The 24879-nt window shown below is 44.7% G+C and overlaps 1 protein-coding gene across 3 annotated transcripts in view; it reads left to right on the top strand.

Annotated features, from left to right (window-relative positions):
- The window catches only part of CACNA1E (calcium voltage-gated channel subunit alpha1 E), a 359405-nt gene that overhangs the window by 22829 nt on the left and 311697 nt on the right, over positions 1–24879 (top strand). For all 3 annotated transcript variants that reach the window (XM_064276555.1, XM_064276554.1, XM_064276553.1), the window contains exons 2-3: positions 4118–4223; positions 5114–5253. In XM_064276555.1, coding sequence (XP_064132625.1) covers positions 4118–4223; positions 5114–5253 — 246 coding nt within the window. The remainder of the gene's footprint in view (positions 1–4117; positions 4224–5113; positions 5254–24879) is intronic.

Here is a 24879-nt window from a genome sequence, read left to right as displayed (position 1 = left end):
CCGATGGTGATGGCCATGAAAAGTGGTGTTCTTTGCAGTCATGGCAACTTGGAGCTTCCCTTGACCGTTCCAAGTCACATCTTTGTCTAACCTGCAAGGAGCGCTAGTTGGACCTATGGGCCATAATTTCCAGTCCAGGCTCTTTGCTTTGGAAGGTAGCAGAGCTGTTGCTATTGTGCGTGGAGATCTGCTGGCAGGAAGAAGTGGGAGTGGCACCTGAGTCAGCTCTCAAGGGTGGGATTGCGCAGGAGTCCCAGGCCTGAGCCCAAGTGAGTGACAACAATCCTGTCTTTATAATGACTCCTCAGTGGAGCTGCTCCTCACATTCCTTTGTACATTCAGTTAACATTGATTAAGCTCCTACTGTGTACCAGGAGCTCTACAAGGCACTGCCAGTGGAGAGATGGATGAAACATAGTCCTTGCTTTCAAGGTATAGTTTCTTGTGGGAGATAAATATGATAAGAAGTATTAAAATACCACATGCCAAAGAGCCAGGGGCCTCAGGGAGAGAGCTTCATGGGTCAGGTGACATTTCAGCTTTATCCTAACATACAACCAAAAAGGAGTAGAAAGGCCATTGCAGGCGAGGCTGAAGCACAACGATATGAGTGGTTGTTTTTGTGCTTTCTTCAGAAAGGGGAGTTGAGATGGGGTTAAAGAAAAGGGCTGTAAGGAGAGTAGCCGGGGTCCAAGTAGAATTGGATGTTCTCTTCTGCTCTGCTCTTCTGAGACCTCCGTGGTCTCGTCCTCTATTTCACCTAGACCACAGAAACACAGAGGCCTCATAAGTTTCCCCTTTGCTTCTGCATCAAAATCTTACCTCAGATTCTTAATTTCCCCAGACATGAATTCATCCTGAGGTCTAGATGCTTCATAAGGCCTAGAGGGACACCCCTCTCAAGGGTATGTGCATCTGAGCAGGTTTCAGAATTTTAAGCCAAAGGATTGCTGCTCTGAATACTCATGGTTCATCACCAGACCAAAGGCAGAGGGGGAGGAAGTGAAAACGTGGTCTTCTCAGAACCTCTGAATTACCAAATTCCCACCTTCAGATTTCAGCCTTCAGGGCCTTCAGGTGCCAATCACTAGGACCTCATGGATTCTCAGCCATCAGGTACTTGACCAGTCACAGAGAGCCTGGCTCATCTGGGGCCAAGAGCCACTCTTCCCCCTGAGTGTCCTGCAGTATTGATGGCCAGTCCCATCACTTACATCTGCACTTAGGCATTCTGGGCTAATTGAACTTACAGGTCCTGGCAGGGAACTCCATGCCTAGATTATCTGGGTGGGAAAATGCAGGTGTGGAAATGGGAGTGGGAGTGGGGGGATGGGGATGGGGAGCAGCCTGGGAGCTGCGACAGTCCAAGCCAGTATTGCTGGTCGAAAGGCCTTGGAGGTGCACAGCTGCCAGGGCCTGACTTGCCTGGGCTCAGCACCTGAGAGCCCATTTTTCTTTGAAGACTGTGGTTATCACCCTGCAGCTTGAATGAGAAAGTGCATGTTCTCAGGTCCACATCCCGTGTTAGGTGCTGAATCTGTGGTTCTTTGGAGCAGGTTTCTGGGTTTGCCCGGGTATTCCCACCCAGGGTTGAGGCTAAGCCATGGGAACAGTCGTGAGGAACATTTTTGTTAGGAACGAGGATGGGGATGAGAAGGAAGAGGTATTAGTTTCACTATAGTGAAAGGCATCTTTTCCTGTGGCCACCAGCCTTCCTCCCCCACACTTGGGGGCTGGCAGTGAGACCTGCTTCCTGTCTCAGCACTTTTCCCAAGGTCCATGCTCAGAAGCAAGTTTGGGAAAGGCTTTGCACTATTCCCAATACCCTTTGTAGTGTAGGGATGCACATTATATATGTTAGTATGAAAGGCTCCAAGAAGCCTTTCATGGGAAGAAACATGCCTAACATCGCTTATCCAGGCCTTCCCTCATGCATGTGAGTGCAGGTTTCTGTGGCTCTAGTATTCCGTGCCTCCACTGTAGGACCCCTGCGCTAGGTGCCCTCAACTTGTATTGTTATTTGTCAGTGATTTGCAAGTATGTTGCTAGTGGTTCCCTTGCAGGACCCGTTTCAGGAAGGGGTTGGCTTTCCAGCCACCACTTCTGCCATGTCCCCATTTTCATTTTACCAGTTGGGTTTAGGAATTCCAAACCAGGTCCAGGACACCCTAGCCTGTTCCAAGGGCTTATGGAACACGGGTAGTGGTGTGGCCCCTGGTTGCCCTACGTTTGTTCAGAGTGCTGGGTTAGAGCTGTGATGTGGAGGGGAGGAGTACTGTGCCTGGGATCCTGGGTACTTGGGGCCCTGGGTGGGATGGGCAGGGGCACCTGACCCGAAAAGGTGAGCATCTGTAGTGTGTGTCCTGCTTGTGTGGTTAGCTCTCAGAGGCTGGCTTGGTACCCAGAGAGATTGAAGGAGGACGGATGCCCAGTAGTGTGGAGGGCATCTCCGTGTGTGCCTGGGAGGGTTTAAACACAGTGGGGTGTGGAGGCAAGGGACTGGCTCTGAAGTCTTCTCAGGCCAGTACAGTTTTTGGATCCTGGGGACTGAGCCACAGGGAATCAGAGGCCAGCTTAGCTGTCCCTAGGGTATGGGCATGTGAGTGTTGGAGGTATGTGGGAGGAAGGATGGCCAGCTGCTGGAGAAGGGGCTGTGACTCAGGGGTCCATGGCGATGGGGGAGAAGATGGTGCTGCCAAATCCCAATGAGGGTGCAAAGGACCGGAGGCTCAGATGCAGCCAGTTATCTCACCCGCTGCAGCCTCCCATCAAGGCACCTGGACCAGAGCAACTGGTGGGGCAGCTCGTGTCTGCTTGCACGCGCCGCCTCTGTGTGGTTACTGCCCTATGCCTGCATCTCTTCAGAGCTGCCCTGAACGTCCATTTAACCTTAATACAAATATGGTGGGGCGGGGCATCGCGGGGCGTGGGTGTGATTTGCTCCCCTTCCATACTCCCTAGGAAGGGCTTTGGGTCCTCCATCCTACACAGCCAGCCTGCATATACGGAGCCCCTTCCCTCCCCGCACTTTGCCAGAAATACTGCTCTTCTCTCCTGCCTGGATTTCAGAAGCTGCCAGAGCACAGGCCGCTCAGCAAGACCAGTGGCAACAGCTCGCTTGGGTTTGTCATAATAATAGTTACAGAGTGAAATCAAATGTGCGGAGTGACTCGACTCTGGGAGCCGGTGATTCCCTCTCTCTCTCTTTTCTAAAAGGCTCCCTCCTCCTTCCTCCTGAGCTTGCGCAAAACCTTTCTGCAGGAGTCAGGATGCTGACGCTTGAGTCAGAGTCCTGTTTTTCAGAAAGACGCAGGGAGCCACCTCACCTGTCTTCAGAAAAATGTAACAGAATAAAGCCTGACTTCGTTTTCCAGACATCTGTAGTGCGGTCTCTAGTAGCGTGGACTTTGCTGTCCTGGGTTCAGACTCATGATGTGGCCTTCTGGTTCCTACAGATGCCCAAGCTGGGAGGAAAGTAAAGTGGGATATTGTAAGCTCCTCCTGGCCCCACTAAGCATTTTTATGAATTGGGTATTGAAACAGAAGTGAGCTCACATGGAGAGAATTGTTTCTATTCCAAGGTTTCTTCTTTTACTTGGTTGAACCGTGGCCCTAGAGGAGGAGACTCCAGGTGTGATTCCCAGAGAAAGCAAGACAGGCACAGCTGGATCCTTGTGAAAGCATCTTTATGCAGTTCAGTGCTTTGAAGACTGGGAAGGATTGGGAGCCTGAAAAGGGACAGGGAAGAAGGAAGGGCCTCGATCATATTTCTCCCTTCCTTCTTCCCAGTCCCTTTTCAGCCTTGGGTAATTCTCAGATACATCACTGAATTCACTAAGACCTCTGGAGTGTCTGCCATACATCTAACTATACATTGACTTCATATTTCCTTTTCTTGAAGAGATTGCTTTGCATTCAGAAGCCAATCAGAAGTGGTGATAGTTTTATAGGCTACAGGCCACCCACTGTCCAGGCTGTCCCCTGAGCTCGTACAGATCACGCAGGCTGCGTAGGCACAGCGTGGGTTGACAGGTTTGTGTATTTCTGTGCGTGGCCGTCTTGGAGGCTGTGTGCCTCTCTCTTTGGTGAATTTATTCCTTAACCACCGCTTTTCCACGCCGTTCGAGTATATGATCCTGGCTACCATCATTGCCAACTGCATTGTCCTGGCCCTGGAACAGCACCTTCCCGAGGACGACAAGACCCCGATGTCCCGCAGACTGGTACGTGCCTTTCTCCTTCTCACCTTCTTCCCCTTTCTTTGTCTTCTTTTGTTCCCTTCTCCTTCTCTCTCTCACCCTCCCACCTTCTCTCTTTCCTTACCCTACAGTTCTATGAGGACTTTGTCCTTTGCTGAGGGATGAGGTAGTGACAAACCTCTTTGGGATTCATGAGGAAAAGAGGAATGATCTTTTAAACCCCTGATCCCAGGAAGTTTTGAGGGCACTGCAGATACTTGCATAATGGGCACAGGATCCATTTGTTTCCCTCCCCCTTCCCATGGTACTTCTGAAGTAGAGAGAGAGGAAAAGAGGAGGGTAAAGAAGAGAGGATGAAGGATGCACAAAGACTGTGTTTATTCATGGGTGTGAACTTTCTAAACACTTATGTCCATTTTCTCCTTAAAGGAATAATTCACATGTCTAACGTATTCCCTTTAAAGGGAGCAAACAAATTGCTTAAAATCCAAATGTATGGGTAAGTATCTGCAGCTTGAAACCCTTGGATGAGAATACCTAAGCTTCCAATTTACGGAAAGGCCAGCAGTAGAGAAACAAAACTCCTTTAGGGCAAAACCAGGGTGATTCATGACCTTCCTGGGAGGGAAGTCTGGTTGCTAGGTGTGACCACCAATCCGTTGTTTCTACAAGTGGTTCCCTGGGGCTCCCCTTACTCTAGTGAACACCATGAGTCACTGAGAGCCCGCAGCCTGAGGTCTCCTTTCATCCTTCATGTCCTCACTTCCTATCTGTATACCTGGCTGGCCCAGCACAGGGGTTCTGTAGCAGAGAGAAAAGGGTTTGAGCAGAGGAGGTGGCTGGGTGTGCCTTTGCCTGTGTCTGACAGGGCCAAGTCTTCCTCTTACTGGTGCCTTTGCTTCCTGTCCTCACAGGAGAAGACAGAACCATATTTCATTGGGATCTTTTGCTTTGAAGCTGGGATCAAAATTGTGGCCCTGGGGTTCATCTTCCATAAGGGCTCATACCTCCGCAATGGCTGGAATGTCATGGACTTCATCGTGGTCCTCAGTGGGTGAGTTTCCCTCCTCTTTCTCATTTGTGTGGGGGGCCGAGGTATCATGAAGTGGCTGGTGCAAGGGAGCCAGGGGTGGGAAGACGGTATCTGTAGGGATAGAAGTTCAAGGATGAGATTTCCCCATGGGGCTGGAGGATACATGACCACCTGCAAGGGGAGGTAGGGCTGCTCTGTGGAGATGCATGTGGCACTGAACAGAGGCCCTGGGACATTAAGTAAGGTCTGACTGCTGTGGTTCTGTGGTTCTGGTTTCCCAGTCTGTGCGTGGCTAGTGCTGAACACAGACTTCCTTCAGGAGGGTGGAATTTCTCAGTCAGCCTTTCACTGAAGCAAGCACTGTCCCTGGCCTGAGGGACACCTGCAAATGTGGGCTAAAAGATGCAGTCAGGTGCTGAGTTTTTGAGTGGCTGGAGAGACCCAGCCAGATTTTCTGAGCTGATAATTGAGACTCATGTTCTGACAATGAATTTTTTTTGATGATTTTTAGGTTCGTTAATATGAGAAGGTATAAAAATGAATCACATTTAAACATTGGGTAAATGATTCCTTTGGAAATTTATGTAGTGATACCATGTTGGGGCTAGGCCAGTGTCATAGGCAGCATGTATGATAGTAGAGCATTTATTTGGGTACTTGACAAATCATTCTTTTGGTATGCATGTAATACTACAACATTAGGCTGATGCTACGCTGTTGGTGGTATCTGTGATGGGCCTTGTGAATAGTGGTAATGGGTTTGCCCCACTGGGCTTTGTGGCTCCTGGAGAGACTGTGGTCTCTGTGTCAGGTGGTTCTTGGTGCTTTGAAAGAAGAGAGCATTCCAAGGTCTGTGAGGGGGACCACGTCCTACGCAAGGGGCGTGGCATGGATATTCCCTTACCCATCTGCCTTGCAGAAATAGTTCATACCTGTAAGAGAAAGAAGAGGCTGGGATAGAAAAGTGATGAGAGAGGGAATATGTAGCCAGCCATTGTGATTGACCAAAAGGAAAGGAGAGTATTTAAGGAGAGAAAAAGGAAAAAATTTTTCCCCCAGGGAATAACCAGAAGAATGGGGGTAGGTGAAGTCTGAGAAGGTTAAGTCTTGGGAATGTTGGCCCCTACTCGTTATCTTATGGAATAGACATCATACTCATATTTTTAACCTTTTTGCCGGTTGTGATTGAGTGAAAGAAAAAAGGCAGAAGATGTGATGGGCTGAAATGTATAAAAGGAAGCTTGAAAACAGCAAACCCCTCAAAATAGGAAATAAATAGATGGATGACTATTCATGTTTAAATATATCCATTGCCTTACAAAAGGATTTTCTAAAGGTTCTTTTTTTCTTTTCTAATAGGAAATTTTACTACTGCCTTTTAAATGTGATTTAACGTGTAGATACATTTTGTATGTAGTGTCACAGAAGTACATGGTCATGGGAAATGTAGACATCTGGGTGATGTTTTAAATGTCACTAAAATAAATAATCCACTGCATTAGAAAAGCCCAAAATGTGAATCTGAGCTAGTTAGAAATGTTATGTTTCTGTCTAGAAGAAATGTTCTGTAATGTGACTATACATTGAGATTGTGGGAAATCTTAGTCATGCTGAGTTCTGTGTGTCAGAGTCCATTTGAAATTTGTCTAGTTAATTTACTTTTTGTGTTAAAGTACTGAATGTTTATTAAAGAAAATATGCAAAGCTCAGAAAAGTCAAAAGAAGAGAAATAAATTTGCTGATTAAGAAAAGTTCCTGATTATTTTGTGGTATTTCCTTTTAGCTCTTTAATTCTGACCATGCGGTCTTTGAAGTGGTTGCAGATTTGCCGCCTTTTCTCAATACTGTATGAGCATATTACATGTTACTCCATATCTTGGTAAAGTTCTGTCATCAACAGTTCATGAAATAGACGTACACAGCTTACTTCCCCATCTTTGGAATTATTTGACACTTAGGTGGCATGGTGTTTTTGCAATATAAATAATTATTAAAGACACTCCAATGAACATCTTTGGCTTGTCACATTGTAAGAGGCATTTTGACAGACCGAAGTGCTTCTAAAGGAGAGCCCGGCCATTCTGGTGAGGATCTGGGAACTAGAATGTGTGAGAAAGTTGACGGAACTGGGAGCGTTGAACCCGGGCAAGAGAAGACTAATTAGGCTGTAATCACTGTCTTCAGACAAGACTTGTAATGTGGCTGATGGGCAGATTTGTTTGGGGTCCCTTTTTTAGCACAGCCAAGAAGGCCCATCTGTGTCTTAGCCTGTGTGTTCACCGGGTACCTGTGAATGGGCACAGGTGCTGAGCCCAGGGCTCACTTCTCCCTTCCTAGTAGCTCCGTGGATTGCCTTGGAAGGTCACTGCTTTCCATCTGAACCCGAAGACTTGCTCCTTCTCCTCCCCTAAACCTCCGAGTGCTGCTGCTAGTCCTCTTCCTGGCGAAGTTGTCACCCACAGAGCTGATCTCTGTCTCTCTCCTCAGATCATATGTGAGTGTGCTCCAGGGGCAAGGGCTGAGCACTCTTGAGATCTGTGCTGAGGGCTGCAGTTCTCACAGAAATGAATAACCATATTTATTAAAAAATTTTTTTAGTTTAAATTTACATAATATAAAATTAACCATTTTAAAGTGAACAATTCAGTGGCCTTTAGTACATTCACACTATTGTACAACTACCAGCTCTGTCTAGTTCCAGAACGATTTTGCCACCACAAAAGAGAACCCCGTCCCAGTAGGAAGTCACTCCCCAGTTTCCCTTCCCCCCAGCCCCTGACAACCGCTAATCTACTTTCTGTCTCTGTAGATTTATCTATTCTGGATATTTTACATAAATGAAATCATGCAGTGTGTGATCTTTTGTGCCTGTCTTCTTTCACTTAGCATAATGTTTTCAAGGTTCGTCCATGTTGTAGCATGTGTCAGTACTTCATTCCTTTTTATGGTCAAATAATAATCTCATTTATTTCTCCATTTACGTATAGTGCTTTTATCTGCCCCATTACATCAATTCTAAGATGTAGATTTTTCACGTCTGAACATCTTTTCGAAAATAAGCCTGTGTCTTACAGTGTTGCTGTTGTTAGCTGCCACTGAGTCAGCCCCTGACTCATAGTGACCCCGTGTACAATGGAATCGGATGCCGTCCAGTCCTGTGCCATCCCCATGATTAGTTGCTGGTTAGACCATTGTGATCCATAGGGTTTTCATTGGCTGATTTTTGGAAGTAGATTACCAGGCCTTTTCTCCTAGTCTGTTTCAGTCTGGAGGCACCGCCGAAGCCTGTTTAATGTCATATCAACATGCAAGCCTCCACTGATGGATGCGTGGTGGTTGTGTGTGAGGTGCATTGGCTGGGGTCTGAACCCAGGTTTTCCTCTTAGAAGGTGACAGTTCTCCCACTGAACCATCACTGCCCGTGAGTCTTACAATAACGACATAATATAGTTTAACTGGTAGCCCTTTGTTTTTTCTTTTTCTTTCTCCCTTTCTCTCTCTCTTAGTTACATGTAAAGTAATTGGGCCTCTTATAACTGATGGGGTCTTAGATTTGGCAAAATATGTTATAGTATTGTATAAGCCTCATACCAAGCTGGCGAGGCAGGCAGAACAGGTGTGGTGGCCCCATGTTAGAGATTTAGTCATTTGGTTCTCAGAAAGGCCGAGTAATTTACCCAAGATCACCCTGTTCCTTGATGGCAGATCCAGGAGTCGAAGCCGTGCTTTGTGATTTAGGGCTGGTGCTTTTCTCACTGCCCCCCCACCCCTCTCCAGGCCACACAAGTCTCCTTTTCATTCCTGACACCTGCGCCCGCAGCAGTCGTTACTGACAGCTCTACTTGCCACCTGAGCTCCAGGTGTCACCTTACATTTCCTCCTGTGCACAGGAGGAGTGACAGGTGCTGGGGTGCGACATGGTGTGCCTCGGGCTGAGGCAGCACAGCTTCTCAGCTCCGTGTGTGACAGGAAGGGAGTTGCAGGGGAGGTGGGTGCTGAGGTGTCAGACAGAGTGGGCTCAGTGTAAGTCCTTCTGTCATTGGCCTGGGCCACCACGTCTGTCTGCCACCTCTGACCTTCTAACCTTTAGTGTTCTTAGGCCTGTAAATTGGAGGAGTTCATGGTTTAAAATGTGCATTTATATGTATTACTTCATCTTATCCTCATAATCTTATAAATGGGATCTTGTCATAGTTATTTTTCAGATGAAACCAAGGTTCAGAGAGGCTATGTGGCTTGCTGGTAAGTGGTAGATCCAGGACCTGAACCCACATCTTCTGGCCGCAAGTTCATTCTTTGACATTGATTTCCCATACCATCAGTCACCACAAACCCCAAAGGCTTCTCGGTACTGTAGATCTGTGATTTTATATTCCTTTGGGCCCCTTAGAACAATGTGGGGGGGCCCAGGAAGGGACATAATGAGGGGAATATTTCCAACCCAAAGCTGAGGCTTCACGCCTGTGTTGAAGAGCACCAAAGCACCAGAGCCCCATGCATCCATTCAAAGACTTGTCTCTGACTTAGAATAAAACTCCCTGCTCTGTGGTACGGAAGGCACGAGACTTAACTTTCAGCATAACGTGGTTTAATTTCTTCATTAATTAGTCAGTTCATTCATTCATTTGCTCAGTGAACCTCACTTGTTGAATGCTGAAGTAAATTCTAGGACTGAGAAACACCAAAGTAAATATATTCAAATTTCTGCTAAAAGGCAGTTAGTGGAATTTGCTATTCCTTTTTTTTTTTTTTAGTAAACTTTTATCTTACAGAATTTGGGATCTCTCTTATATTAGCAACAATATAAGGGATGCTACCTGTAAACACTTGTCAGGAGAGAATTCTAAATTATTTAAAGTCATTATATGTTAGTCTTAATAATAAATCATAGTATCTGGAATAGACGGGTAAATGATAGGGATGATGAAAACTCAAGGGCACTCCTAAACCATGGATAAGAACAGGGAAATGAGGACAAGGGCCGTATTCATCTCTGTAGTCCCAGTGCCTGGCATACAGTAATCAACTAGTGTCAAGTTGATTCTGGCTCATGGCCACCCCATGTGTGTCAGAATAGAGCTGTGCTCCAGAAGGTTTTCAATGGCTGATTTTTCAGAAGTAGATCTCCAGGCCTTTCTTCTGAGGTGCCTCTTAGTGGATTCTAACTTCCAACTTTTCGGTTAGCAGCTGAGTGCATTAGCCATTTGTACTTCCCTGCAACCCCTGGCATGTAGTAGGTACATAATAAAGGCTAATTGAATCATGTACCACATCCCCAGACTCTCTTGACCTCTGTAAGTTACAAGAGATCATGCTGAGGGAAGCCTGGGGGAAGGGAGGCATTGTCTACTAGCCCTTCCCCTTCATCCAGCTGAATCAGGCAGTATCTACAGCTCTCTCATGTAGATGTGAGTCTGCCCAGGGTGCTTACGTTCCGATTGCTCTGTTAGGGAAATAAATGCTGGGGACTCAATCCCTATGCCATTAAGAAGTATTGGGCTTCTAGAGTGTGACAAGAAGGGAGGGCAGGGGAGGTGGGTGCTGAGGTCAGTCATTTGGGCCTAAATAGTGATTCTCAGTGGTTACCACTTGGGGACTGTTTCCCAGGAGATAGGGAAAAGGGTCGGGCTGAATACTGAGGATTAAATATCCTGGAGGTGGCTAATGGATAGAGGGAGGAGCGAGGAGAAGGCAGCGGTGTTGCCTCACTTGACATTTGCCATACAGTGAAAGCTGCCATTCAGCCGTATGCCAAAGGGCTTCATGACATATATGTGTAATATTTATAACGTAGTACAGCAAAGTAAGAATCATTAGGTCTAATTGTTGTCCATGCCCATTTTATAGATAAGGAAGCTGAGGTACGGACAGTTTAAGTAACTTGCTCAAAGACAAATGATTAGAATAAAGCTAGAATTTGAACCCAGTTCTGCTTCCCTCCAGTGTCTAGGCTCCTCCTTAAGGTACACAAAACAAAAACCCCACAAACCAAACCACTTGCCATTGAGTCGATTCTGATTCACGGTGACTCCATGTGTGCAGAGGAGAACTGCGCTCCATAGGGTTTTCAATGGCTGTGATCTTTTGGAAATAATTTGCCCAGCCTTTCTTCTGAGGTGCCTCTGGGTGGATTCGAACTACCAACCTTTCGGTCAAGAGTGCCTAACTTTTTGCTTTACCCAGGGACTCCCCTTACACCACGATGGTTCCCAGACTTAGTGTTGGAGCCAGCTCTTCCTGTGCTGCCCTGGAAATTTATTCCTCTCGCCTTATTTCCCATGTGTGTCATCTGGGTCTGACCAAATGGTGACAAGTGCGCCACCTCTTTCCATCTAGGAAATCTTTATTTTTCAATTGCATGTGCAGGTATAGGTAATATTACAGAGCCACTTTGGATGTTGGTGATACTGTCTGTTTTCCCATCAAAAGCCAAAAATCAGCCCAGAACATGTTCTGCCCTCAGTTTTACCAGCTTTGCAGTGGGAGATGCTTGTTCTCTCGACTGTGGAGCCGATGGTGCAAACTCTGGAGAGTGGGCAGGTGTATGTGAGCCTAGAGCTCTTCATCCGTTCTCTGCCAAGGTCATTATTCCAGGTCCTAGGCAATCACCTAACCCCACCCCAGTGTCCTTCTCTAATTTGTTCATTGTTGAGCACCCCTGATGTGCCAGTCCTGTGCTGGGTGTGTGTGACTGGGAGGGCTTCAGCTTATCCCCCCACCCAGGGGAATAAGGCCAAGTGACTGAAAAACCCAGAAGGACATCCAGCCCAGCTCTAGGGGATCAGGGAAAGCTTCCTGAAGGAACGCTTAAAATGCAGTATGAAGGAGGGACCAGTAGGACTTAGCTAGACAAGAAAGGAGAATAGCTTTCCCGGGAGAAAGAATAATGTGTAAGGATGCTTGGAGGTGAGAGAGACGGCAGGGCACTTCTGGGAACTTGGTGAGTGGAATAGCGAGAGTTGAGCCTGGAAGGAGAAGGAGGGGCCAGTTTAGGCCACGCTGGGGAGCAACTGAAGGCTCTGAGCAGGGTATGGAGCGATTTGTTCCAGCTCTGTTCTGGCTGCCACACAGGTCTTTCATATGCTGGAATCAACTTTGAGAAGAGGATAGCGTGGCAGAGAAAAGGGAGCCATCTCCACATCCATAGCTGCAGTTTGGGAGAATGTGGATAACCAAGCGAAGAGAGGGAAGACAAAGGGCAAGGATAATAGGAAAGAGAAACGCTGAGGAAAGTCTGCTGAGGAGTGGGGATCTGCCATTGCACATGCCTGGCATCTTGCCAGTGGCGCATGCAGCGTGCTTCAGCCTGAAGCCCGTTGATAGGAGGACAATATCTGGAGCTAAATATATATCAATAGGTATTTTTAGAGGGTTTTCTGTAAGGAGGCCTCCCTAATACACGAGTTTCCCGAGCAGCTAAAGATCGAGGAAAGCACAGTTTTCCTCACGGAGCCCTGTCTCTCTGGTGCTGAGATTGTGGGGGAGGTGTTGCAGAGGCAGGCTGGGGCCCCCAGCCCGATTTAAATCTCTGTGATAATAGTATGATAACACTTGGAAGGAATACAGCAGCTCCATGCCAGCCGCCTGGCGAGATTCTACAGACCTGCCTTTTACTCGTTGCCTGTGCTCTAGGCGGGTGAAAGGGGCAGGTAGGGAGCAAGAAAAGGATGAGCGGAGGGAAGAATCATGAGAGCTTGTCATTTTAGAGAGGAGGAAACTGAGGCTGAGTGAGGAAACATGAGGGGCTTGGGGCTGCTCAGAGGCAGCGAGTCAATAGAAGGAGATGAGGTATTCAGTGCCTAAATATTGACGTTGGGGTGCTGTGCTAGCCCTTAAGCTATACTTCTTTCCACATTCTTTCTCACAGCATGGTTACTGGGTGCTTGCCTGACTAACCATCACCCCTTCGCCACATTTTTGTTCGTTACTAGCTCCACTGGCAGAATAGGACTGCTACTTGCAGCATCTCTTTTTGTCAGAAAAACATGGTTTTCTCTTCCAGTTGCATTTCCCCCCAAAGGGTGAATGATGGGGATGATAGAGTTAGAATAAGTATTTTGATTCAGAGGGAGAGGTTTGCAAAGGCAGAAGGCAATATGCGCAGCTAAAAGGTCTCTTCGTAGCTCTGTGCTCATGAAACTCCCAGTTCCTTCAGGGGTACTTTGAATGAGAGTCCCCTAAGTAGCTGATGATCAGTGGAGTTGGAATTACTCCTTGAATGGTAGATAATTTTCACCCATATATGCACTCTGTCTCTTCTTTGTATATACCAAGATTCATCCTGATTTATTCAACGAATACTTACTGTGCACCTACTATGTTCTAGGTCTAAGACATGGGTGTTGGAGATGGAATCTCTTTCCTGAAAGGCTTCTTCTTGCTGCCCCCACAAATTGACAGAAGCTCAATCTGAGTGGGGGCCCCAACTGCCCTTGATATCAGCAAGGAGGAGGGAAAGCCAGAGGGAATAGAGGAAGTTTCAAAATCCTTGGGTGGTTTGGTTTGGGACTTTTTTTTTTCCTTTTCTGTCTTTATGTTCATTCAAGGGTGATGGAAGGAAGGAAATAATGGCAAGGTGCTTTCTAAATCAGAGCACCCTGCTGGGCATGGAGCTCCCATTTTAAGGCAGCTCAGTTCTTATGCATATGTGAGTATATGTGGAAGAGGGGGGCGGGGTGGAAATTCTGAGGCACGTTTACAAAGCAGAGTTGGATATAGCATGAACGTTCATCTTCTAGATTGGCAAGGTAGAATTGAGAATTGAACGTGTTTAGGTTTCCATTCTGTGTGTCATGTATCTCTCCTTACTTGGGTAGAGATTTGTACACTTGAGTCTGTGTTATAAATAAAGTCCACAGTTGAGTATAAATGTGTCAGTGTGGAATGTGAAGATGCAACAGTACTATTTAATGTTTTTTTATCACTGAAGGTAGGAAACAGCAGCAATGAACAGTGCAGAGTAGCTACCAAAGGGAAGAGGTGAGGTGGAGCTGTGAGGATGTTGAAAGGAAAAAGAGGGTGTTTTGGTCTCAAAGAGAGCATATAAAGGAAAGTTCATTCTGACTTCTGGGGTTCAAACACACAATCACTGAATTTTAGATATGGAAGAATGATAAATTGTCCAACATTCTCTTACTCTATTTTTATTTCACAGAAGAGAAAGCTGAGACCTAAATGGTTAGACAGCTCATCCAGGATTTTATAGCTGGTGTGTAGTGAGTTGGGGCCTACATCTCGGTTTTTGTAACTTCAAATCCAGGACCCTGTTGCAGTTATATTCTACTAGCTCTGGTAGTAAGAATCTGTTTCTTCTTTCTTGTACTCTGGCCATCTTGCTGGGAGTATTAAGAAATACTTTTTTTTTTTAAATTGTTTGACCGGAATACATATGTGCATCTTAAATGGAAATAGGGTCTGATCTAGTGAACTATATGAGAGTCAGGGGACCTGGATTTTGGTCCTGACCCTAATATACACTAGCTCTCTGACACTTCAGCACTCATCTGTCGGTTCGTGGTAGTGTGGGCTTGCACGTTGCTGTGATGCTAGAGTCTATGCCACTAGCATTTCAAATACCAGAGGCTCACCTATGATAAAAAAAAAAAAAAATTGGAGCTTCCAGACTAAGACAGCCTAGAAGGAAAAGTCTGGTGATCTACTTCCAAAGATTAGCCAATGAAAACATTATGGATCACAACAGAGTATTGTCTGATGTAGTGCTAGAAGATGAGCCCCCCAGGTTGGAAGGCAAACAACTAATGACCATGGAGATGGTGTAGGACTGGACACTGCTTTGTTCTGTTATACATAAGGTTGCCATGAGTCAGAGCCAACTTCACAACAGCTAACAACAACAGCAACTGTGTCACTAGGTGATAGGTAAACCAGATCAGCTTCACTTCCCTTATGTATATAATGAAGGTAATATCTTGTGACAGGCACATAAGACAATGATGATGTCGATGCTGGTGCTGATAGCTCATATTTTGCCAGGAGCTTGTGTGTATTATTTTTTTGGTTTCTTTTTTAATTGTACTTTAGATGAAGGTTTACAGAACAAACTATCTTCTCATTAAGCCATTAGTATACATACTGTTTTATGTCATTGGTTAACAACCCCATGACATGTCAACACTCTCCCTTCTCAACCTTCGGTTTCCCATTACCAGCTTTCCTGTCCCCTTCTGCCTTCCAGTCCCTGCCCCAGGGCTGGTGCACCCCTTTAGTCTTGTTTTATTCCATGGGCCAGTTCAATCTTTGGCTGAAGGGCGAACCTTGGGAGCGACTTCATTACTGAGCTGAAACGGTGTCCAGGGGCCGTATTCTCAGGGTTTCTCAAGTTTCTGTCAGGCCAGCAACTTTGGTCTTTCTTTTTGGGTTAGAATTTTGTTCTAGATTTTTCTCCAGCTCTGTCTGGGACCCTCTATTGTGACTCCTGTCAGAGCAGTCAGTGGTGGTAGCTGGGCACCCTCTAGTTGTACTGGACTCAGTCTGATGTAGGCCTTGGTACTTGTGGTCTGTTCGTCCTTTGGACTAACCTTTCCCTCGTGTCTTTAGTTTTCTTAATTCTTCCTTGCTCCCAAAGGGGTGAGACCAGTGGAGTATCCTAGATGGTTGCGTGTATTATTTTAAATGTAGAACCTTCACATATTATATAGGTAATTGTGTATATTATTTTAAATATAGAAATATCAGGCAAGGCAGATAGTGTCTCCATTTTACACATGAGGAAACCAAAGCTCAGAGGGGCTAAGTGACTTGTTCAAGGCCAAACAGCTACCAATGGGAGGGTTGGCATTTTAGTTCTATTACCAACAATTTTCAGGCCCATGCTGGATCTACTATGTAGCCCAGCCTCCTCAGCAAAAGTGGTTTGAAAATAATAAAGCAAGATACAAATCAGTGAGCAATAACACCTTCCCCCACCACAGTGATGTTACAAAGATAAATGTTAAAATATACATAAAGCATCTTCAGCGCCTTAAAGAAGAAGTGTCCATAAGTTGAAAGTATCCAAAATATTACGGTTCTGTAGAGCTCATTCAGAGTAGTCACTTACCTCCATAAGGCTTGCAAGCACGGAACCAAATTTTATTAAAACCTTTTGCAAATTACAAAACTATGGCTTATTTAGAAACTTCTATCATTTGCCATTTGGTTTTAAGACAGAAGTATACAAGCTGAACATAAAAAAAAAGAACATAGGAGGTGTCTTATTTCTTTTTAGTGATTTATCTAATTTTATCAAAACTTGGCAAATCCTTCTACAGTTATAATCGATGACAACAACAAAGAAATCCCAAGAATAAAAGTCAAAACAAAGGCCTTCATTTTTTTTTGTCATTTTATTTTATTTTTTTATTGTGCTTTAGGTGAAAGTTTATAGCTCAAGTTAATTTCTCATACAAAAATTCATACACATTGTTACATGACCCTAGTTGCAATCCCCACAATGTGACAGCACACTCCCCCTTTCCATCCTGAGTTTCCCATGTCCATTCAACCAGGTCCTATCCCTCTCTGCCCTCTCATCCCACCTCTGGGCAGGAGGTGCCCGTTTTGTCTTGTGTATCTGCTTGAACTAAAACTCACACTCCTCACGAGTATTATTTTATGTTTTATAGTCCAGTCTTTGTCTGAAGAGTTGGCTTCATGAATGGTCTCACTTCTGGGTTAACAGAGTGTTTGGGGCCATGTCTTCTGGGGTTCCTCTAGTCTCATTCAGATTATTAAGTCTGGTCTTTTTATGTGCATTTGAGTTCTGCACCCCACTTTTCTCCTGCTCCATCAGGGACTCTTTATTGTGTTCCTTGTTAGGGCAGTCAGTACCATCTAGTTCTTCAGTCTCAGGCTGATGGAGTCTCTGGTTTATCTGGCCCATTCTGTCTCTTGGGCCTATGTTTTCCTTGTGTCTTCGGTGTTCTTCATTCCCCTTTGCTCCAGGTGGGTTGGGACCAATTGATGCATCTTAGATGGCTGCTCGCTAGCTTTTAAGACCCTAAATGCCACTCACTAAAGTGGGATGTAGAACATTGTCTTAATAAACTTTGTTATGCCAATTGACCTAGATGTCCCCAGAAACCTTGGTCCCCAGGCTCCCCGACCCCCACCCCTGCTGCTCTGTCCCTTGAAGTATTTAGTTGTATTCAGAAAACTTCTTAGCTTTTGGTTTAGTCCAGTTATGCTGACTTCCCCTGTATTGTATGTTGTCCTTCCCTTCACCTAAGATAATTCTTGTCTACTATCTAGTAAATACCCCTGTCCTTCCCTCCCTTCCCTTGAAACCATCAAAGAATGTTTTCTTCTGTGTTTAAACCTTTTCTGGAGTTCTTATAATAGTGGTCTCATACAGTATTTGTTCTTTTGCGACTAATTTCACTCAGCTTAATGCCTTCCAGATTCATCCATGTTATGAGATGTTTTGTGGATTCATCATTAGTCTTTATTGTTGCATAGTATTACATTGTGTGGATGTACCAGAATTTATTTATCCATTCGTCTGTTGATGGGTACTGTCATGGATTGAATTGTGTCCCCCCAAAATATCTGTCAGATTGGCTAGGTCGTGCCTACCATTTTATCTTCTGATGTGATTTCCCTATGTGATGTAAATCCTATCACTCTGATGTAATAAGATGGATTAGTGGCAGTTATACTGATGAGGTCTAAAAGATTAGATAGTGTCTTAAGCTAATCTCTTTTGCGATATAAAAGAGAGTAGTGAGCAGAGAGATGTGGGAACCTCATACCTCCAAGAAAGCAGTGCCAGGAGCAGAACACATCCTTTGGACCTGAGGTTCCTGTGTTGAGATGGCCCCAGACCAAGGGAAGACTGATGCATGACAACGACCTTCCTCCAGAACCGACAGAGAGAGGCTTCCCTTGAGCTGGCGCCCTGAATTCGGACTTCTAGCCTACTGGACTGTGCGCGAATAACCTTTTCTTTGTTGAAGCCATCCACTTGTATTTCTCTTATAGCAGCACTGGATAACTAAGATAGGCACCTAAGTTGTTTCCATCTTTTTACTATTGTGACGAGTGCTGCAGTGAACATGGATGTACATATATCTATTCATGTGACAGTTCTTATTTCTCTAGGATATTTTCCAAGGAGTGGGATTGTTGGATCATGTGGTACTTCTCTTTCTAGCTTTTTAAGGAAGCACCAAATTGATTTCCAAAGTTGTTGTACCATTTTGTATTCCGTAGTGTGTAAATATTCTAGTCTCTCCACAACTCCTCTAACATTTATTATTTTGTATTTTTTTGATTAACGCTAACCTCGTTGGGGTGAGATGGTATCGCATTGTAGTTTTGATTTGCATTTCTCTAATGGCTAATGATCGTGAGCATTTCCTCATATATCTGTTAGCCGCCTGAATGTCTTCTTTGATAAAGCGCCTGTTCTTATCATTTGCCCATTTTTAACTGGGTTATTTGTCTTTTTGTTGTTGAGATTTTGCAGTATCTTGTAGATTTTGGACATCAGACCCTGATCGGATATGTCGTTGCCAAAAACTTTTTCCCAGTCTGTAGGTTGTCTTTTGACTTTTTTGGTGAAGTCTTTTGATGAGCGTGAGTGTTTGAGTTTTAGAAGCTCCCAGTTATTTAGTTTCTATTCTAGTGTTTGTGCATTGTTAGTTATGTTTTGTATTCTGTTTATGCCATGTATTAGGGCTCCTAGCATTGTCTCTATTTTCTTTTCCATGACCTTTATTGTTTTAGATTTTATATTTAGGTCTTTGATTCATTTTGAGTTAGTTTTTGTACATGGTGTGAGGTATGGGTCTTGTTTCTTTTTTTTGCAGGTAGATATCCAGTTATGCCAGCACTGTTTGTTAAAGAGACTGCCTTTTCCCCATTTAATGAACTTTGGGCCTTTGTCAAGTATCAGCTGCTCATAAGTGGATGAGTTTACGTCTGAATTCTCAATTCTGTGCTGTTGGTCTTTGTATCTGTTGTTGTACCAGTACCAGGCTGTTTTGACTATCATGGCTGTATAGTAGGTCCTAAAATCAGGTAGTTTGAGGCCTCCCACTTTGTTCTTCTTCTTTAGTAATGCTTTACTTATCCAGGACCTCTTCCTTTTCCATATGAAGTTAGTGATCTGTTTCTCCATCTCATTAAAAAATGTCATTGGAATTTGGACCGGGATTGCATTGTATCTGTAGATCGCCTTGGGTAGAATAGATATTTTCGCAATGTTGAGCCCCCTATCCATGAGCAAGGTATGTTTTTCCATTTACGTAGATCTCTTTTGGTTTCTTGCAGTAGTGTCTCGTAGTTTTCTTTGTATAGGTCTTTTACATCTCTGGTTAGATTTATTCCTAAGTATGTTATCTTCTAGGGGACTATTGGAAATGGTATTGATTTGGTGATTTCCTCTTCAAAGTTCTGTTTGATGGTGTAGAAGAATCCAACTGATTTTTTTATGTTTATCTTGTATCCTGATACTTTGCTGAACTCTTTCGTTAGTTTCAGTAGTTTTCTTGTGGATTCTTTACTGTTCTCTGTGTATAAGATCATATCATCTGCAAATAGGGATACTTCTACATCTTCCTTACCAATTTGGATGCCCTTTATTTTCTTTTCTTGCCAAAGGCCTTCATTTTTAACTGCACCAACAATGAAAATACTACATCTCTCACATTCCCTCTCCCCTCCTTTCTTAGCCTTCCCTTTCTTTGTGTTCTTCATTTTGCCACTCATTCCCCTTCTCACTTCATACAAAACATGTACTAGTCAGAGGGGTCTGGTCCTTTCCCCATGTGTCTGGATGTTATAAAGGGAGTCTGGAGAGAACATCTTTTTTTGTTTCCATCCTGTTCCTCCAGAAGGAATGTTCAGTCAGAGAGCCAGGCTGAGGACTCTGGTCATTGCCCTGAGGAGAGCTGACAGGAAAGGCTGAGCTCTGACTTCCTCCCCCTTGTCTTTCATTTCCTCCTGCCTCGGCTGCCACTCTTTTGTCAGGAGCCTGGGCTTCCAGTGACAGAATGGTTAGGAGAGGGGCTCTAGGCCATGGCTTTTCTCCCTGGCCTTGAGCTCTGAGATAGTGACTGGGAAGCAGAGTGACTGGTGTGGCTGCTTCATGCTTCAGATCACATTTGCAAGGATATCTCATGATGTGCATCACTGTGGGGGTCCCACACACCTCCCCTCTTCCTCCACCATCCCTCAAAGCCTGATCTGGTCTTTGGGAAGCATCCCTTAGTCCAGGACCAAATGACTGGCCAAGGGAGTGGATGGTGGAATGGTGATTGAAGCTGAAAGGGAGCTGAAATGGAACTTGTTTGGGTTGTCTTGTTGTTGAATCTTAATTAAAATGATGGATTGAAGGGCAGATCACCAGAATAATGCAACTCCTGGATCCAGCCCCCTCATGCCTAATATGTGAAGCTTTGAATTTGATGGGTAAGAGATGGGAGGAGTCAGGAGAAGATAGGAGGAAGGAAAGGAAGGATGGAGGCAGCCAGTACTAGCTAGTTGAGCTCCTCCTGTGTTCCAAACATTGTGCTGATAACTGCGGATACAGCAGTGGACAAAGATGTGATTTCTGTTGTCTTGGAGCTTGCTGTCTAGCAGAGAAGACAGATATTAAATTTAAGTTAAAATTAATTAAATCCTTACTAGTGCATGAAGTGCTACAAAGGAGAAGTGTAGCGTGCTAGGGGAACTTTTAATTGGGGATCCTAACCTAATCTCCTAACCTAGTCTGGGGGAGGAGGGTCAGGAAACTGGTGTTGATGTTGTGACCCAAAGTCTGAGCACCATTTGGCTCGGAAGGAAGGGAAAAGGGAAGTCGGGCGGGGAACAGGGTTTTAGGCAGAGGGTAAGACAGGTGTGGAGAACTAGAGATGGGAGAGGGCTTGGTAGGTCTGAGAAACAGAAAGAAGGTGGGTGAGGCTCATAACATAGGGATTAAGGTAAAAGGGAGGTTAGAAAGGGAAGCAGGTGCCACATCGGGCAGGGATGTTCAATGGGGAGCCATTGAGTGGTCCGAAGCAGGGAAGTGAACAGATTTGTAGAGGATGAATGGAGGTGGGTAGTGTTCGCTGAGAAGGTAGAACAACTTCCCTGAATGACTCCATGTCTCCTCAAAGTTAACCCATTGCCATTGAGTCGATTCCAACTCATAGCGACCCTATATGACAGAGTAGAGCTGCCCCATAGGGTTTCCAAGGAGTGGCTGGTGAATTCAAACTGCCAACCTTTTGGTTAGCCCCTGAGCTCTTAACCACTGCTCTACCAGGGCTCCCACTCAGAATTAGGGGAGTAGAATTAATGTCTTCAAAGGTTCTGTCTCTTCCTTCTTGCCTCTTCCCTCCAGCATTGGCCCTCAACTATAATTTTGTCTAACCTGCTGGATTTGTACCAAAACCCAGCCTATAGACCTTATAATCTAGCCCCATTACATGCTGAAGATTTATTAACCCTGCACAGCGTAAAGACATAGTCCTGCCCTCTGGGATCACACTCTAAGCATCTCTTACTGATGCAAATAATGGGTAAGAACTGATGAGTGTGTGGGCTTTTAGTTTTGATGTTCAGCAGAGAAAAAGCATTTTAAAAAATTCTTTGCTGAGAACATTGCTATATGATTACTATGATTTTTATTTTTTCTGATAGAACAATAGTCAAAAGATCAAGCCAGCCCACATGCTTGTTTATGGGGTGTTTCTCTTTTCCCTACTTCGTAAGCCCATGACACATCATGATGCGGATTCTGGATCCTAAATGAACTCTGGTTAATAACCACCATAAATGTAGCATTTTGTGACTTAGGGACCTTTTGAGAAGAAGCTCAAAGTGCTCTGTAATTTACCCTCTACCCACTCCCCATTTGGGAAGGGGAAGTAGAGGCGCCTTTCTGAGTGATAGTGTTCTATATTCTAGAGACAGGTCACCCAGATGGAGCCCTCACATCTGGACTTTGTGTTTGAGATGGGAAGGGAGGTATTAAATGATGACCCTAGCCTTTCCCACTGACTTCTTAATTTCTACATCCTCTCTGCAGATGAGTGCAAGCAGTTCTTTACTGTTTCTGCTTCCTCTTCTTTGTCCTCTTCTGACTCCCCCTAACCTTTATCCTGGTTCAAAATGAAAGGTCGGGTGAGCTGGGGGTGGGGACCGTGGAGGGTGGCATTTGAGTGTTGTGGTTGTGGTGTATGTGAGAATCAGGCTAGTTCCTAATTAGAGCTTTGTCTGTTAGAACTCTGACACCCTCCTTCTTCTCTAACAACAACAAAAAAAATACGTGAATAAACAAGTCCAAGTTTGGGGCAGGCCTCCTCTTTTGGGAATCTGATCAGCTCAAAGTTTGACCAGCTGCTATTGCAAACAGAAGGAAGAGGAACCTTAATGATTTTAATTCTACCCAACTGTGAAACCAAACTGAAGCTAAGCATCAGAAGTCACGCAGGAATCTAAGCTTTAGAATCACAGGTTTATGGAAAGTTAAAGCAGAAATAGACCTGAAGAACCATCTAACCATTTCATTGATTTTTCAACCTGCAAGCCATGAGACTCTGGAAACCCCAGAATTATTGCAGTGGGCATGCAAATTTGTGGCCACCCAGCATTGCCTATTCCCTGAATAATGTTTCTCCTAAGCATGTACCACAGTGTAAGTTTTCACAGGTGTGTGGATGCTATTGTCATTTATAAAACATAAATACATTATTGAGTAAACGCATTTTGAATAAAGTAGCGACCTTTTTTTTTTTTTTCATTTAGTCAGTGTAGCATAGTGGTGAATGAATTGGGCTTTGTAGACAAACAAACCTGGATTCATTGCTCTGCTCTTTGCTAGCTCTGTGGCTGTGGATAAATGCCCTAAATGCTGTAGGCCTCAATATCTTCATCTGTGTTTAAAAAAAAGGAATGGGGAATAGTGACATCTGTTTCACAAAGTTGTTACGGGACTATATTGGTTGAAATAACTCCTCTGAAGGTAGAGCAGGTATTGAATTTTTGACATTAGAGAGGGAGCCTCACATTTGAAAGGATAAGAACTGCTGATTCAGTGTGACCCATTGTTACAGATGAAGGGGCTGAGGCTGGGAGAGGGCTTTAGTGATTGGAACTCCAGTGTGTGACTGGTGACTTTTGTCTCTAGTGGAAAGGTCACTTGTCTGGGGTTAAAGGGTGGTTTTAGGCAAGCTTACAAGTATTTCTGGTATTCAGTCTGGTGTGGATGTGGAAGGTGAAATAGAAGTTAAAGATGTAGCTCTTTCATTCATCAGCATCACAGTCTGGTTGGAGGAGAATATATGTGTGGATGTCAGGCAGCTGGGAGCACTGCAGTCAGCACATAGCTTGGCGATGGGTTGCATGACCTAGTTGGTGGTTCTCAGGAGTCACCAGAAGGAAGGATGTGAGTTGAGCCAGTGCACCCAGATCTATTTCCAAGGCTAGGTGTTCCACAGTCAACTGGGTTTCTTTGTTTCTCACCATTGGTCAGGAATGGCTTCTTACGTAGTCCTCCTTTACTGGTGGCTTGCTAATCTTTCCTCCACTGTTTCTGTATACATACCTTGTCTTGTCCTAAAAACTGCATGTCTTTTTTCAAGCACTTTTCAGATTGGATGTAGATCTTGAAAGAGGAGAGGAATGTTAAATCTTTAGAGATGTATCTCTGTACCTTGAAATTCACCAGTGAGAATTTAGGGACTCATAGGAAGACTGAGAGAGACTTTGTATGGGAACTGGACAGGACAAGAAGGTGTGAGATAGAGCCTACAAAGAATCTCAGCAACCTCGGCTCTTACTGCAGGAGAATGTAGGATGGAGGAAGAGGTGCTGGTGCTCTTTCTTCAGATTTCTTTTGGGAATACTTCTTTACCATCCATCCATCCATTCAACTAGCCATGATGCATTATTATTAAGTGTCAACTGGTGTCAGGTACTCTATTGACTGACCGAATGTATCAGTAACGGACAAAACAGATACAGCCCTGCGCACATGGAATTCACCATTAATCCAGGCTTAGGCAGGAATAACAGAGCTTAGTCTGATGGTACCTGGACAGTACTTGGTAGTGTGGGCAAGAAGTGGTTTCATAGATGTGTACCCATCTACTACCAGCATGAAAGCACCATGATAGCATAGCCTAATGAAAAGAATGAGGATTTTAGTGTTGGGCAGACCAGAGCTTGAACTTCAGCTTTGCCACTCAAGTGTCGTGGTGGGAAAGTTTTAAAACCTATTTAAGCATCATTTTTAAAATGTAAACTACTTCTCTTACAAGACTGATATACTGTACTAGATGGAGCAGTGCTAGCTGCTCTAACAAATAACCTAAATTTCAATGGTAAAAGCAATAGAAGTTTCTCTTTTGCTCCTTGAATAAGCCAGTGTGTTCTCACAGTGAAGGTGTTCTTGGTGAGTTGGTGGCTTTCTTCCAGTTGGTGACTGAAGGACCCAGGCTCCTTCTATCTGGTGGCTCCGCCATCCTCTAGGGTCTCATAGTTTGCATTCCTTCAACTGAAGGAAAAAGAGAATATGAAGAAGGCATGCTAACTGCTTAAAGTTCTTACTGTGGTCGTGTCACATGTAGTTTCTATTCACATTCCATTGGTGAGGACTAGCCACATGGCTCAACCTAGTTGCAGAGATGACTGGGAAATCTAATCCCTAACTGGGAAGCT

This window comes from Loxodonta africana, chromosome 25 (assembly GCF_030014295.1).
Source record: "Loxodonta africana isolate mLoxAfr1 chromosome 25, mLoxAfr1.hap2, whole genome shotgun sequence".
Taxonomy (NCBI): Eukaryota; Metazoa; Chordata; class Mammalia; order Proboscidea; family Elephantidae; genus Loxodonta; species Loxodonta africana.
This window is presented reverse-complemented; position numbering and strand designations above follow the sequence as displayed.